We start from the raw sequence: 16209 nt of genomic DNA on the forward strand, positions 1-16209 counted from the left end.
TTTTTTGAGACGGAGTCTCCCTCTGTTGCCTGGGCTGGAGTGCAGTGGCGCGATCTTGGCTCACTACAAGCTCCGCCTCCCAGGTTCACGCCATTCTCCTGCCTCAGCCTCCCAAGTAGCTGGGACTACAGGCACCCGCCACCACGCCCGGCTAATTTTTTGTGTTTTTAGTAGAGATGGGGTTTCACTGTGTTAGCCAGGATGGTCTCGATCTCCTAACCTCATGATCCACCCACCTCGGCCTCCCAAAGTGCTGGGATTACAGGCCTGAGCCACCGCGCCCGGCCCGCCTGGCTAATTTTTTGATGTTTTGTAGAGATGGGGTCTCACTGTGTTGCCCAGGCTGGTCTCAAACTCCTGGGCTCAAGTGATCCTCCTGCCTCAGCCTCCCAAAAAGTTTTCTTTTCTTTTTTCTTTTCTTTTCTTTTTTCTTTTCTTTTCTGAGATGGAGTCTCACTCTGTTGCCCAGGCTGGAGTGCAGTGGCGTGATCTCAGCTCACTGCAAGCTCCACCTCCTGGGTTCACACCATTCTCCTGCCTCAGCCTCCTGAGTAGCTGGGACTACAGGCACGCACCACCATGCCCAGCTAATTTTTTTGTATTTTTAGTAGACAGGGTTTCACCGAGTTAGCCAGGATAGTCTTGATCTCCTGACCTCGTGATCTGCCCGCCTTGGCCTCCCAAAGTGTTGGGATTTCAGGCGTGAGCCACTGCACCCGGCCTTTTTTTTTTTTTTTTTTCCAGACGGTCTCGCTCTGTCGCCCAGGCTGGAGTACAGTGGCGTGATCTTGGCTCACTGCAACCTCCATCTCCTGGGTTCAAGCGATTCTCCTGCCTCAGCCTCCAGAGTAGCTGGGATTACGACAGCTGTCCATGTCTGGCTAATTTTTGTAGTTTTAGTAGAGACAGGGTTTCACCATACTGGCCAGGCTGGTCTTGAACCTCTGACCTTAGGTGATCCACCAGCCTTGGCCTCCCAAAGTGGGAGTGAGTCATTGCGCCAGCCACTGCTTGTTTTTGTAAATAAAGTTTTATTGGCACACAGGAACATTTTTTACATGTTGTCAGTGTCTACTGTGGGGGCTGTAACCGCCGTGCTGAGAGGGTTACAACAGAGACCCCATGAGGCGGGAACATGTACCATCTGGCTTTTTACAGAAAAATATCTACTCTGAGGTGACCTGAGGGACGGGAGGCCAGCAGGAGCTTGGGTGGAGGGCAAGTTTCCCGGGAGGCGCCTCTCTGTGGCTGACGAAGGGCCTGTGCCGCCTGCCCACCCTTTGGGTGTATGAGATGCAGGGATGGGGCCGGCTGCGCCTCCCCCTTCCCTCACCTTCGGACCCTCGGTGCGGCAGGAAAGCAGCTGTTGGGGTGGAGACAAGGCCTCAAGGCTCTGCCCAGCCCGCCTGGCTCCCCGTGCATGGGGACACCTGTACGACACTCCTGCTTCCCTGCCGGGGCCTGGTGGTGGCTCGGGGGCCTTCGCTGGGCGGCATCGGTGGTGGGTGCCAAGTGTGTCTGGACACCACGTGAGCGTGGCCTTCTGATGCTTCACGGACCCGTACCTGGTCGGTCGTCTGGGTACAGAGTGGTCCTGCCCGCCCTCGCTTTCTTCAGGCTGAGGGTATGGCGGGCCTGGCTCAGCTGGGCTCGGGGCTTGGGGACAGCAGGGGACTCCAACTCTGATGGAGACCGCGGGCAGGAGGGGGACCGGCTGCGTGTCCAGCAGAGGCTGCACACGGGACAATGTGCCTCCGCCCCAGGCCCAGGTGACCAAGCTGGGCGAAGAGGTGAGCCTGCGCTTCCTGAAGAGGGAGGCCAAGCTGTGCGGCTTCCTGCAGAAGAGCTTCCTGGCCCTGGAGAAGGTGGGAGCCTGCCCGCGGCCGGCCTGCCCCGCCCCCCCTTCCCAGACAGTGGGGTCTCCCTACAGAGGATGAAGGCCTCGGAGAGCTCGCGGCTGAGGCTGGAGGGCAGCCTGCGGGGCGAGCTGGAGAGCCGGTGGGAGAAGCTTCGGGGGCTGATGGAGGAGCGCCTGCGGGCCCTGCAGGGGCAGCATGAGGTGGGGCTGGGCGGGCGGCGGGCAGGTGGGGCCGGGGCCGGGCTGCGGGTCTCAGGGCGGCCTCCACCCCTCGGCAGGAGAGCCACCTCCTGGAGCAGTGCCAGGGCCTGGATGCCGCCGTGGCCCAGCTGAGCAAGTTCGTGCAGCAGAACCAGGCATCACTGAACTGTGTCCTGCTGGCCGAGGAGAAGGCCTGGTGGCTGTCCTGGGGCTTCAGGTGCTGTCAGGTGGGGAGACCCCTGATGTCCCATTCAGGAGGGGGCTGCAGTGGCCGACTCAGCAGGGAATGACTTTGCCTCCCCCGAGCAGGGTGCTCGATCCTGAGGGCTGCAGCTGGATGGTGTGGCCCCTCCTCCCTCCTGTGGGGCCTCCTGTCCCTCGGCCAGCCTGCCCTCCCTGGGGCACTCAGCTGTGGCCATGGGGAGGGAACCCCTGTCTTGGTGGCCGTGGGGAGTGAACCCCCGTCTTGGTGGCCATGGGGAGTGAACCCGTCTTGGTGGCACTGTGACTGCATCCCATCTTCCAATCCCAGGGTCTCCTGGGAGGTTCTGGAGCCAGCAGCCAAGCTCCTCTCCCTGGCCCAGGGCTGAGGGGTGGGCAGGCTCCGCTGAGGGTGTCTATGTGTCCCCAACCCCTAGGGACGCCAAAGGGCCCTTGGAGGAGAGCCGGGCTGGGGAGCTGGCCGCCTGCGTGCAGGAGAACCTGGAGGCCGCACAGCTGGCTGGCGAGCTGGCCCGGCAGGAGATGCATGGCGAGCTGGCGCTGGTGAGGGGTAGGGCAACATGTCCCCCACGGGGTCCCCCACGCACACAGGATGGGCGCTCAGCCAGGCCTCCCCACGCCCACCTGTCCCCCTGCAGCTCCGAGAGAAGAGCCAGGCTCTGGAGGCATGGGTGGCGCAGCTGGCCAGGCAGCTAAAGGAGCTGAGTGGACACATCTCCCGGCTCTGAGCAGCCGGTTCCATCTCCAGGAGCAGATGCTGTGCCTCAGGGTGTCCGAGGTGCGCCAGGCAGCGGGGGCCAGGCAGGGCTATGGGGAGTCCCCACCCCTCCGGCTCGCAGCCCACCATTGCCCCCAGGGTAGAGCCTGACAGGCCGGTCCCAAGCCTCCCATCCCACCCAGCGACTGTCCCCAGGGCCTGGGAGACCCCGAGCCCCAGAGACTCCTGTGTGGGGCAGGACAGCCGCTGAGCAGCCTCGGCCCAGCATCTGCAGCCCCTGAGGCCCAAGCTGGAGCCTCAGCCCACGGCTCAGCCATGCGGGCAGCTCACGGCAGGGCAGACAAGCGGCCTCCACCCCTCGTGCTCTTGTTCACTTTGTAACAGCTCTGTTGAGATGGATTCACTCCCCACACGGTTCGCCCGTGAAGGTGCACAGTCCGTGTGTCTATTCACAGTTCAGAGCATTCATCCCTCAGGAAGAACCTCAGCCCCATAAGCACTCATTCCCATCCCCACTTCCCCTCGCGACCGCCGGGCCCCTCCCTGTCTCTGGGGAGCTCATTCCCATCCCCACTTCCCCTGGTGACCGCCGGGCCCCTCCCTGTCTCGGGGGCTGCCTGTTCTGGACGTTTCCACGAAATGGAGCCACGCACCCTGTGGCCGCTGTGGCAGTGACACCCACGGGCATCCCGTTTCCCACTTCTCGGGGCCTTGTGCACAGAGCTTCACCCCTTCCACGGTGGTGTAACGTGCATTGCGTAGGCGCCGCCCCCCGGTTCCCGCTCATCCACTGACACGTGAGTGCTGCTGCGAACGTGGGCAACACCCTGTGTTTCGGGGCTGGATCCCACCGGGGCCTGCCCTGCCTCCCTCGGGCACCTGTGTGGTCAGAACAGCCCCCACGGGCCCTCAGCTGCCCAGGCCTTGCCTTGGCATGTGTCTCCAGAGCGTGCCTGGCCAGGCCATCCCGGCTGCCTGCAGGCCTGTGCACAAATGTCTCAGAGTTGGAAGTCGGGGTGGGGGCCGCCTGCCCCCCAGAGCTCCCCGTGTCCGTCTGTCCATCTGTCTGTCTCCCCTCTCTGGGCTTTGTGCCTCACTGGGCGTCTGTACCCCAGGCAAAGACCGAATGGGAAGGTACAGACAGGAAGTCCCTGGAGGGCCTGGCCAGGTGGCGGAAGGAGGTCGCCGCACACCTGCGAGGGGTGCGGGAGAAGGTGGATGGCCTCCCCCAGCAGGTGGGCGAAGGCACAGCCAGCCTCGGTGTACTTGGGCCTTGGAGGTGGCGTGGGACCCTTCTCCCCCCACCTTGTCCTCTCCCCTCCTCCCTCTCCCTGTGCGGGCCGAGGCCAAGGCTGGCACTAGATGGCGCCTGGGGCTGCCCGCCACTCCCGGCTCTGTGTTCAGATAGAGTGTCTCCGACAAGTGCCTGCTTCATAAGAGTGACTCAGACCTCAGGATTTCCGCTGAAGGCAAAGCCAGGTATAGCCTCCAGGGCCCTGGGAAGGGGGCAGGGGCTCTGCTGACCGTCACTGGGCTGGGCTGGTCCCCACGCTGCTCTCCACAAGCCCCCTGGTGTCACGACAGAACTGTTCCCCCTGAGCCCGGGCCCGGCCTAGCACTGGGCTCACCTGCCACCCTGGTGCAGCCTCTGAGGAGCCTCCAGCCCCTCCCTCTACCCCCCGTTGGGGACCCCCACCTTCCCCAGTGGAGGGGTGACAGGGCTGAGCCCCCTCGAGCCTCCTTCACCCTGTGGTGGCTGTGGGAGTGGCCTTTGTCCCCGGTCCTGGCCCTACCCCCAAGCACACCCCACAGCCAGCCCCGGCCTCTGCTGCCCACAGGGAGTCTGAGGTTGGGGCCATGCGGCAGGAGCTGGCCACGCTGCTGTCATCCGTGCAGCTGCTAAAGGAAGACAGCCCTGGGCGGAAGATCGCGGAGATGCAGGGCAAGCTGACCACGGTAGTCCTGGGGCTGCCCACACCCAGCTGGGAGAGAAGGGAGCCATTGGGTTCAGACGGGGCAGCCGTGCGGACAGGCAGGACCCCCAGCCTACGGGGCATTTTCCAGCCAGCAGGAGACGCTCAGAAAACCACCTGTCGGAGGCCAGGCGGAGTGGCTTACATCTATAATCCCAGCACTTTGGGAGGCCGAGGCAGGTGGATCACCTGAGGTCAGGAATTTGAGACCCTCCTGACCAACATGGAGAAACTCCGTCTCTACTAAAAATACAAAAATTAGCCAGACATGGTGGCGCACGCCCGTAGTCCCAGCTACTCGGGAGGCTGAGGTAGGAGAATCGCTCGAACCCGGAAGGTGGAGGTTGCGGTGAGCCAAGATTGCGCCATTGCATTCTAACCTAGGCGACAAGAGTGAAACTCTGTCTCGAACAAAACAAAACAAAAACAAAAAAGCCAGCTGTCCCTGGGCCACCTCAGCTTGTCTAAGCCTCTGGCAGTTCTAAATGGAGGCACATGCCTGGAGCCAGGAGGGCGGGAACAACCCTGAGCCCTGGCCAGGTCCCCGCAGGGCCACTCTCAGGCTGCGGCTTCCTCAGCGGAGCTTGTCCTAGGCCCTGCGGTGGCCTAGCAGCGGGTGGCCCCTGCCCAACCTGTAAGCACTCAACAGCGGATATGGGGGCACCTGTGGGGACAGCAGGATGCTGGCAGACTGGCCCTGTCTGTGCCCAAATTGGGGCCGTGTTTAGTTTCAGAACCAAATAATGAAGCTGGAAAACTGCGTCCAGGCCAACAAGACCATTCAGAACCTCAGGTTCAACACTGCGGCCCGGCTGGTGAGGAGGCCCTGCCCGGCCGGCACTGCCCAGCTCCCACCCGCTCCCTCAGCCCTGCTGCCTCCCCGCCTGCGCTGCTGCAGGTGCCAGTGTCTGTCTGTCCAAGTGTCTGGCAATGGGCAGGGTTTCCCTGAAGATAAATGGTTTCCAGGCTCCTGGTGGGACATAAGCCCCCTGTTTGCCGTCCCCTGCCCAGAGGTCTGGCTCCTGGGTGACACCAGCGTCCCCGTCCCACAGCGCACGCAGGAGATGGCCGCCCTGCGGGAGAGTGTGCTGCGGCTGCGGAGTGAGGAGGGCCCGCGGATGCCGCTGGGCAGCTGGAAGGCGCTCCCATCCCTGGCGAGGCCGCGGGTCTTCATCAAGGACATGGCGCCTGGCGAGGTGGTGCCTGTGAACTGCTGGGGCGTGCACCAGGCCGTGAGGTGGGCAGCAGGGATCCCAGCGCGACCTCCTGGGCCTTTGGGTCGGGATTCGGGGCTGGGGGCCCATGGGCAGCAGGTGGGCCACAAGGGGTGGGGCGGGGGTGCAGGGGCCACGTGCTGCATCTCCGGACAGGTGGCTGCGGTGGAAGGCGTCCCTCATAAAGCTCAGGGCCCTGCGGAGGCCAGGAGGGGTCCCAGAGAAACCCCACAGCCAGGAGCAGATGCAGCAGCTCACACCCTCGCTCTTCATCCAGAAATAAACGTGCCGGCTTTGCACTCATTAGAGCCGAGGTTCCCTGATGCGTGCCGGGAGACAGCCTCCCCAGGGCCTGTGGGGCTGAGAGGGGTAGCGAGGTCCCGGGCAGCGGGGGTGCCCAAGCCTGGAGGGACCCAGTCCCTTGACCCCCACGACTTCCTGTCCTGCCCAAGCCCAGCTTGGCTTCAGGCTGTTGCTTTCCATGGCACTTCAGCAGCCCCTCTCCTTCCCTGCCAGAGCCCCCCGGGGTGGAAGGGGCTGGGCTGGGGCCTGCACAGAAGCACCTAGGCCTGCCCCCGCCAGGACCTGCTGTGAGCCGCCCCTGCTCGGGTTGTGAGGAGGACCCGGGGAAGCCCCCTGGACTCGGGCTCCCTGGCTCTGCCTCAGAGCCCCTCCAGCCCAGCACCCCTGCAGTGGAAGAGCTTTCCAGCATCTGGGGAGGAGACAGCCCTTGTTTGCTGTCTCGGTTGGGCAGTGGGCCCCTCTTCCTGCCTCTCCAAGAAAGCCCTCGCTCATCCTGCGGTCGCCGGCCCTGCCGCCTGCTGCCGGGGGCTCAGGGGAGGGGCTGCAAGTTCGGGGCCGCTCAGTCCTGGGGCCTCTGCAGGGTGGGAGGGCTGGCTCGGGGGCTCTGTCCTCCACTGACCCTTGCTGCTGACCTGGAATCTCTGGGGCTGGCCCCTCAGCCTCCCCTGGGGGCCCTGGTGGGTGGGGCCCATTGAGCTCAAGCCTCCCTTTTCTGCGGGCAGGGCTCTGGGGGTCCCTGTGCCCCTCCAGGGGCTCTGCTGGGGCTGAAGTCCAGGGCATGGCCAGGTCTGGGCACCACCCTTGCTGCTCCCGCTCCAGCCCAGCCCTGGTGACGTCTGGGTTTGCCCTGTGGTGGCCGTGAGGGACGGAGGAGGCTCTTCCCAGGAGGACGGGAGGAGAGTCCAGTGCCTTAGGGACGGCCCCGCTGCCGCCAGCTAACTCTGACCCCAGCCCCTTGCTAGGCCTCGGCTGGCTGTGCCCCTTCCAGGGTTGGGGATCCCCTGCTGGGCAGCTCAGGACAGGCCTCGGCTGACCAGCTGGCCAGCAGGTCGCTGAAGTCCGGCGTGCCAGGGTGCAGCAGGCCCAGGGGGCTAGGGGTCGGCTCCTTCCAGAAGGACGGGGGCAACTTCCTCTGGGCCATGGGGGTGATGTGGCCGTACTTCCGCTCCAGCCTCAGGCTCCAGCCGGCCGCCGCCCTGGACCCCCAGTACCGCTGCAGCCCGTAGTCAAAGAGCTCGGCCAGGGGTCCCAGGGGCTGCGCCCTGTCCCCGCTGAGGCCTGGCCTGCGCACCTGCCCTCGGGGGACCCTGGGCTCCGGGGTGTCCTCGTCCTCCAGGGACCCGCCGCGGGCCAGGCGCACCAGGTCTGCGTAGTAGAGCTCCCGGGCAGTGCTGCTGGCTGGGCGGCTGTCGGCGTAGACGTCGCAGGCATCTGGGTCCTGCCCCTTGTCCTTGCGGCCAAAGTACCGCTGGATGTCATCGCTGATGAGCTCTGAGAAGCGTAGCAGCTGCAGCGGTGTCTCGGGGCTGCTGGGACCCTGGGTGGCTGCTTCCTCCGTCGCCTCTGCCCGGCCTGAGCTCGGGAGGATCTGGCCACAGCTCCCCAGCCCCTCGCCCTCCCCCTCCTCCCCCTCCTCCTCCTCCTCCTCCTCTTCCTCCTCCGAAGTCTCTGGGGGCTCCGGATCTGAGGGCAGGAAGGGGTGGTGGTGCAGCAGGGGCAGCTGGAAGTCGCACAGGGGCCGGATCACACCAGCGGCCATCTCCACGCGTCCCACGCTTCTGGGGCCTCCTGGGCAGCAGGCGCTGGTTGGGGAGGGAGACAGAGGGGCAGGTTCCCTGTCAGGCCTGGCCATGCCCCCGCCGCCCTCGGCTGCTGCACTCGGATCTCACACATCTGTGGCCTCCCGCAGAGACCTTCCTCAGCTCCTGGGCTCCCAGTTGCGCTGTCGAGGGCACAGATTGCCACAGGAGTGAGGCGTGGAGAGAGACGGGGTGGGCACTGTGGCCTCATGGCTGTGGCATGAGGGGGATGGCTGGCCAGGGGCTGTGAGACCTGCTGGACGGCTGGCCCAGGATGGTGACTGGGTGGGAGCAGTGGGGTCCTGTCGTGGGGGGCAGTTGGGGACATGGGGACATTGTGGGGATACTACAATTGTGGTCACTTGGGAGGGGAGGATGCTGGGTGGGAGAGAGCAGGCCCTGGGGACAGGGCCTCGAGAAGCCAGGCAGGGGGGCAGGGAGCCCCGCGGGCCAGGGCAGGGGTGCTGGGGCTGCGGAGCCGGAGCTGGGTCCCAGGCTGGGGCTGCTGTGGGTCAGAACCAGGGGCTCCAGGGCTCTTGATCAAAGTGGAAGCGTCAGACGTAACTGAGCCCAGAGCCTGTGCAGCCCCTGCGGGGTTCTTCTGGGCCATCACAGTTCCAAGGGAGCAGGAGGCAGCACCCCAGCGGCCCTAATTGGGAAGTCTCCGCGATGGTGAAGGCGGCTGGGGTGGGAGGTCCCTGCAGGGGTGGGCTCCAGGGGCCGCTGCACCTGGCCAGGATGACTCAAGTGTGGTACCTGGGTCAGGGGCCTGGCAGGAGGGTGTCTGGACGGGGACTGTGGGGTGGGTGCAGCTCTCCTCTGGGCCAGCTGCCAGGTAGAGCCCACCACACAGACGAGGCCTGCCCAGCCCCTCCTCGAGGGGACAGGTGGGTGCCCCGGGGCCAGGTAGCCTGAACCCATCTTGCCCGGAGCCTGCGGCAGGAGGGCAGAGGGAGGGAGGAGGGCTGTGGGGAGTGGGGAGGGCTGCGGGGAGGGAGGGGGGTTGTGGGGAGGGGGGAGGGCTGCTGGGAGGGGGCAGGGCTGCGGGGAGGCAGGAGAGGGAGGAGGGCTGCGGGGACCGTCCATGGCACTGGGACAGGCGTTCCTCGGGGTCAGGATGTTTCCCGGCTGGCTGTTGGGGAGGTGAACTGCGAGGCCCCCTGACCTGGCCGGCCGAGCTGTGGTCCTGATCTCACTCAAGTACTGGGGTCCCCATCGTAGGAGGCATCCAGTGTCCTGAGTGCTGGACTTTGGGGCTGACTGCTCACGGAGAGCCCAGACGCAGGCGCCCTCCCATGGCCCTCTGTCTGCCCCAATGCCGGCCCAGCGCTCTGGGGGACTCTCCCAGGGGTGGGTGGTCCCCGCAGAGCCCTGGGCAGGACTCACAGACTCCAAGTCCCCAGTGCTGTGGTGGTCCCCAGCAGCACCTGCCTCCCCCAGGCCCTGGCTCCTACCTGGCCGGGGCCGACAGCTCTTACTCCACAGGCACCCCTCCACCTGGACACAAGCATTTATAGCCGCGCTCTGCAGCCGCCAGGGGCTGGCAAATATTTGGCGACAGCATTGTCATCGCAGACTGGGCAAATAGAGCCCGTTTGCTTTAGCGCCCGGCAACCAGGGCCCCGAGGGGGGAGCACGCCCCCCGCCTCACCTGCATGCGGCCTGCCTGGGGACCGTGGAGTGTTTGTGCGGGCGCAGCTGGCTCACCCCCGGGCCCCGGGACCCTTATCTCTGCTGCTGACTGGGGCCCGGACCCAGCCTTGTCAAATAGGCGGAAAATTAAATTTCATGCTATTTTGAGTTCTGGAGTAGGCCTCTCTAAAGGACATCCTGCCTCTGCAGCCAGCGGGGTGAACAGCACTCCCGGCCGCAGGAGGGCCCTGGGGAAGGGGGAGGGGAAGGGAGCGAGGGCCCAGGGACCCCCCAGCCAGGGCCCGGTGTGTGGGCTGCAGGTGGGGCTCCTGGAGCACCTGCCCAGCTCCCTCGGCCGTCGGGACCTCCTGGACGGCCATGACCATCTCCACTGGCCCAGTGGCTACCAGGACACCTGCTGGGCTGCCGCTGCCCACCTGCCCAGAGCTCAGAGGTGTTTGCAATCGATCCTTAATGGTGGAACCCCCTGCTTCCCCAGGCTTCTTCCCAGGGGCCTTCCTTCCTCAGCTGCAGCCACCCCTGGGGTGGGAATGGAGGGCTGGGAACTCTCCCCTCACCTATTGCTCCCAGGAAAGCCTCCCCAAGAAGCGTCCTCAAGGGCTTCTGCCGCTCCCACGGACTCCCTGGCTCCTCCTGGGTGGCCCCAGCTGTTCCACGGTGGGGGCCTTGTTAGCTTCCTGGGACTGCTGTGACAATGACCACACCTGGGCGGCCTGGAACACAGGTCAGGAGGCCAGAGGTCCTGGTCCACGGTCGCCAGGAGTGGCTTCTCACCTCGTGGTTGCTTCTCCCCAGTCTCTGCCTCCGTCTTCACGGGGTCTTCCCTGTGTGTGTCCTCTGCCCTCCTAGGGGGACTCCGTCCCTGGATTTAGGGCCCACGCCCACCCAATGTGCCCTTAGCTTCACCAGTTACACCTGCAGGGCTTCCAAATGAGGTCCCATTCGGAGACCCAAGGTGGACATGCATTGTGGGGACACGGCTCAGGCCGCACAGGCGCCACCCGCATGTGACCGTCCCTGACCTTGGCATTCGCCATGTGTGTCCCCGCTTGGCATTGTGCTCCCCAGAGCAGCCCCAGGTGGCCCAGGTTGGGAGGATTCCACAGCGTCCTTCCCAGGGACTCCGGCTCTGCGGATGGGACAGCAGCCCCCGGCCTGGCCTGGCCCCAACACTCCCTGTCCCGAGCCCCCAGCTCCTGGGCCTTCACCTTCCAGGGGCCAGGAGGGTTCTGGACGCCACACCCCACGCTGGTCCTCACCCCTACGCTCCAGGCGTCCCCCAGTCAGATGGGAGACCAGCCCCTCTCACCCAGTGACATCCAACACACAGGGATTTGGACACGGGCCCAGCCCTTGTCTGCACCTGGGGACCTGTGGCCCTGCCTCGATTTCTTGGGCACCCGGAAGGCAGGAGATCCCAGGGGGCCTCAGGCAGTCAATGCGACCACTCAGTGTCCGGGGGCTGCAGTCAGGACCCCCGGCTTCGAGGGAAGGGACAGGAAACAAAAAGTTCAAGCTTAAGAGTGAGATTCTGCAGAGGGCAGGCCGGCGGCCTCCACATGGGTCTCATGGTGAGGGGTGGGGTCACCTGCAGGTCCCAGGAGAGGCTGCTGGGAGGGGGGACAGGGACAGCATCCGCAGAGCCACCAGTTACGGCTTCTCCTTACTGCTCCTTCACAGGCAGAAACCGAGCTCACGCCCCGGTGAGCCCACAGCCCAGGTGACCCCACAGCCAGGTGACCCCATAGCCCAATGAGCCCACAGCCCAGGTGAGCCCACAGCCAGTTGACCCCATAGCTCAGTGAGCCCACAGCCCAGTGAGCCCGTGCCCCAGGTGAAGTGCATCTGGCCATATTCAGCCCTGAGCGTCCAAACCATATAGGGGCCTCTGTCCCTGGCTTCATGGGGGCTGCCCTGAGACTCCAGGGTCTGAGGACGCTTGGCCATGCCCTGGCTGTGGGGGGCTTTGCCAGCCTCACCAGCTCCCCTCTGATCCAGCTGTCGCTGAGGACCTGCAGCTGCCTGGGGTTCAGGGCCCTAGGCCCCCATCTCTGACCAGAAACAGCCCCTGCCCCTCCCGACCTGGGGAGCTTCTGGCCTGGGGCCCTGGGTGCATCCGCCCTCGTGGCTCAGAACCCCGGGTCCGGACCTGCAGAGGGTGGGGGTTCTGCCGCTCCTGGCAGTGGCTGCAGCGCCCTCTGCCGCATGCTGTGGAATGGCCGGGGCCTGCGGAGGGAAGGGTGGGAACCAAGCCAGCCTGGGGTCTGGGCACTGCAGGCCTCCACCTTGCGGGTCTCAGCAGGGATGGGGTTAGCAGGGGCACCGAGGGAACTCCAGTGGAGGACCCAGAAGGGCCTCTGGGCCCCTGTGTTCTGCCCTGAGAGGCGTGGGCTGCGGGAAACGGCAAGCCCAGGCTTTGAGCGCAGGTGGTCCTCAGCTCGCTCGGTGACTGGCCTTGTCGGTGCTCGTCGCTGTCCTGGACGCCAAGGGCGAGGAAATGAGACCCAGCCCCTCGTGAGGGAGGTGAGTGCGGGGGCCCGGCGGGCAAGCCTTGGGAAGCGGAAGGGGTTCCTCCAGAGCGGACAGCCCGGAAACACCAGCCCTGTGATGGCCCCAAGACGTCCGCGCCTGAACCCCCCGCAACGACACAGCTGAGGGACGGCGGGTGTGGCTAAGCGAATGACCTACAGACAGGAGGTCACCTGGTGGATCCTTGTCGGAGGGAGCAGGAGACTGAGAGGATGGAAAAGGCCACGCTGCTGGCTTTGGCGCTGGAGGCAGCGGCCAGGAGCGGGACGCGGGAGCCTCTGGATGCTGGAGGTGGGGGAGCCGGGGCTGCCTGAACCTCGGCGCTTCCCCTGTCCCTGGAGAGAAAGCCTCAGCGGGGTGACCTGCTTCCCCGGAAAGGCCGCATGCTGCTCCCGCCCCAGGGCCCTGGGTTTTCCCACTGTCCTCTGACTCGGGTGCTGGGGGCCTGCCTGTGACTCTGCCCGTGACTCCGCCGTCCCGGAGCTGTCTGGATGCTCGTCTCTGCCTGACAAGAAACCACAGAGAAAACCCCAGTCTGGGATGGAAAATTCTAGAGTGGGCGCAAACCGGAGTAGACAGGCATTTGGGAGGAGGTGCTGGGGCAGAGCAGTGTGGGACTGGCGTGGACTCCCGGGGAGCTGGCCTGACGCTCAGGGCTGACAGTGCCACTGCACGGGTCCAAGCAGGCAGTGAAGGGGAACCCAGGGGTGGCCGGAGGGGCGAGGGTGGGATATGGGGACCCCCTGGGGGAGGGGTGGATGAATTAGCCCCTCGCTAATTAGCTCCCTACTCCTGAGTCCTGAGACTCGGGAGGCCTTCAGGTGGAGGTGACTGCGGTTTCTGGTGAGGCTGGGTGGGGCAGCAGCCTCTAGGGCATCTGGGATGGTGGAGAAACGCATGTCCCACACCACTGCCTGCCTGTGTCCTGCCTGGCGTGGGGCGGGCGGCCGGGGCCGGGCTGAGGAGCACAGGAGGCCCTGGCAGTGGGGCTGGGCCCGAGCGACTTCCAGCATCTGCGGCCAGCGCGCCTCTCGTGGGGGGCGGCATCGGGCCCAACCGAGCTCCCGGCCCACAGCCCTGCCGGCTCCCACCCTTGCCGTGGGGCCTCAGGCCCTGGGGGAAGGCGCTGCCCTTCCAAGTGCAGCATGCCTGCTGTGCCCACGGACCCCATATTGATCTTCCTGGCGAAAATCAATAGCTCCAATATGCCAGCTCTCAAGAGGCTCTGCAGCTAGTCACCCGCCATTAGGCACACGAGGGCTGCAGCCTCCGCCGCCCATTAGCGGGACATTAGGCCTCCCACGAAATTTCTCTGTGTGCTTTGAGATAATGAAGGCCGAGGTGTTGGTTTACGTCCCTGGGGGAGGGGGAGGATGAGAGCAGCTTTCTGGGCAGGGCCAGTGCCAGCTCCACCTGGACTCACCAAGGAGAGCGGGGCCCCGGGGACGCAGGCGCCCCGGCACATCCGGCTGTGGCTTTTCCCACCCGGGGTCAAGCAGACACAGCATTCGGGGGGCAGGGGGGGAGTCAATGCCCACCAGTCAAAGGCCACGGGGGGCAGATGGGCACCATGCGAGCCGGCGGTGCGCACACGCCTGGAGTCCCAGCTCCTCCAAAGTGGGAGGATCCACTGAGCCCAGGAGTTTGAGACCAGCCTAAGCAACATAGTAAGACTCTGTACAAAAAAAATAAAAAAGTTTGGCCGGGCACAGTGGCTCACGCCTGTAATCCCAGCACTTCGGGAGGCCGAGGAGGGTGGATCATCTGAGGTCAGGAGTTCGAGACCAGCCTGCCCAACATGATGAAACCCTGTCTCTGCTAAACACAAAAATCAGCCGGGTGTGGTGGCGGGCGCCTGTAATCCCAGCTACACGGGAGGCTGAGACAGGAGAATCGCTTGAACACAGGAGGCAGAGGTTGCAATGAGCTGAGATAGCGCCACTGCACTCCAGCCTGGGTGACAGAGAGAGACACCATATCAGGAAAAAAAAAAAAAAGACGCAGGAGTGCTCTGGCGTGGCTGCTGTCAGGAGTGGGGCCCCTGGTTGGGCCCCTGTGTTTGTGTCCTGGGACCCCCACAACCAACCACCACACACTGGGTTTCCTCAGGGTTCCAGAGGCCGCAGGTCCAAAACCAAGACGTCAGCATCACCCTGCTCCCTCTGAGGCCTCCGGGGAGAATCCATTCCATGCCTGTCTCCCCTCCCCTGTGGCTGCCAGCAGTCCTAAGCATGCCTGGGCTGTCGGCGCCTCACTCCAGCCTCTCTGCTGTCATCGCCTTGGCCTCTCCACGGGCGTCTCTGTCTGTCATTTCCCCTCAACTTGTGTCTTATATTTTTTGTAGAGATGGGGTCTGTGTTGCCCAGGTTGGTCTCAAACTCCTGGGCTCAAGCAATCATCCCCCCTCGGCCTCCCGAAGTCCTAAGATGAAAGGTGTGCGCCTCCACGCCCGGCCTCATCTCACCTTCTTGTAAGCACTCTGGGTGTTAGATTTGGGGCCCACCCTGGTCCAGAAGGGCCTCGTCTTAACTAATGACGTTGGCAAAGACCCTGTTTCCAGACAAGGTCAAGTTCTTGCGTCCTGAGGGGACGTGAATTTGGGGCACTGTTGAACCTGGGGTGGTGTCTTCCAGTCTTCACAGTGGGCTGAGTGGGACGGGGGATGCCCATTTCACACGCTTCCCAGGTGTCTCATTTCTGTTTGAGACCGAGATTAACTTGGTGGCCTGGCCCCTCAGAGGCTGGCCCGCCCCCCGAGTGAAGCCTCAGCCCCTGCCTATACCTTCCAGCTCTGCCCCCGACTCTGCTGTCCTGGGCAGCTTGTGCTCAACTGCCCAAAACCACGCCAACCAGGCAGCTGCACCAGGCTAACCCAAAGGCTCCATGGCTAACCAGAAGGCCCTTCGATTTCCACCTCCTCCAGGAAGCCCCCCGGGCTGCACACCAGGATGAGGCTCACCAGTCCTCCCCAACCACACGTTGAGCCCCCTCCTCCAACAACAGTGGGTGCTCCCAGGTCCCTACAGGGGGATTGCTTTGGCAGTGATTCCAGGTGGGGTTCTGGGGTTGAACAGGTGGGGCAGGGCCCGGTGAGGAGGACCTGGGCAAACAGGTGCCTCTGTTGACACAGCAGCCCCAAACACAGTCTGGGGCCGGGCCGCCCAGGTGTTGCTGAGCTCAGGACACCTCCAGCCCCCCTTCCTGGCCTTGATGCCAAGAGCTCCTGGGGGAACAGAACTGGTCCCAGATCTGGCGCTGCTTCTGCTGGGAAGCAGGTGCAGGAGCCGGTGCTCCAGAGGCGAGCAGATTCTGGCTCAGGGGAAGGGGCTTGTCCAGGACCACCCGGCCGCACACAGTGCGGCAGATGGGCCGAGGTCCCCGCCACCACCGGGGCGACAGGAGGGGTGACCTGCACCGGCAGTCAGGAGCAGGCCTTCTAGCTCCAGGGCCATCCTAAGAGGAAAGAAGCACTTCAGCTTTCACCATTCACTGGAGGCACGTCCAGGCTTCCAACTAACCTCTCTACTGGAACGAGGGAGAATTCCTCTCTGAAACTCTGGGCATAAGAAATGACAAGTTTTTGTTACACAGACATATTGCAAAAATAAAAAATAAAAAAGATGGATTGGGTGTGGTGGCTCATGCCTGTAATCCCAGCACTTTGGGAAGCTGAGGCAGGCAAATCACTTGAGGTCAGAGGTTCGAGACCAGCCTGGCCAACATGGTGAAATCCTGTCTC

At 64.4% G+C, this 16209-nt stretch overlaps 2 protein-coding genes across 2 annotated transcripts in view; one reads left to right on the top strand and one right to left on the bottom strand.

The window, feature by feature from the left end:
- The window catches only part of CCDC154 (coiled-coil domain containing 154), a 10238-nt gene extending 2617 nt beyond the window's left edge, over positions 1-7621 (top strand). The window contains 12 exon segments of the mRNA XM_058433975.1: positions 1764-1865; positions 1931-2059; positions 2137-2276; positions 2698-2824; positions 2920-2991; positions 2994-3059; positions 4115-4238; positions 4406-4478; positions 4838-4955; positions 5701-5787; positions 6025-6209; positions 6343-7621. Coding sequence (XP_058289958.1) covers positions 1764-1865; positions 1931-2059; positions 2137-2276; positions 2698-2824; positions 2920-2991; positions 2994-3059; positions 4115-4238; positions 4406-4478; positions 4838-4955; positions 5701-5787; positions 6025-6209; positions 6343-6469 — 1350 coding nt within the window. The 3' untranslated portion in view covers positions 6470-7621.
- On the bottom strand, positions 7418-8397 carry PERCC1 (proline and glutamate rich with coiled coil 1). Its single transcript, XM_032144927.2, has one exon. The coding sequence runs from the start codon at positions 8339-8341 to the stop codon at positions 7448-7450; it is 894 nt and encodes a 297-aa protein (XP_032000818.1). The 5' UTR covers positions 8342-8397; the 3' UTR covers positions 7418-7447.
- Between the last annotated feature and the right edge of the window lie 7812 nt (positions 8398-16209).

The sequence above is a fragment of the Hylobates moloch genome, unplaced genomic scaffold (assembly GCF_009828535.3).
Source record: "Hylobates moloch isolate HMO894 unplaced genomic scaffold, HMol_V3 SCAFFOLD_23, whole genome shotgun sequence".
NCBI classification, from domain to species: Eukaryota; Metazoa; Chordata; class Mammalia; order Primates; family Hylobatidae; genus Hylobates; species Hylobates moloch.

Bases quoted from the DNA above. Each gene is read 5' to 3' on its own strand.
- PERCC1 (XM_032144927.2), bottom strand. From the start codon at position 8,341: ATGGCCAGGCCTGACAGGGAACCTGCCCCTCTGTCTCCCTCCCCAACC.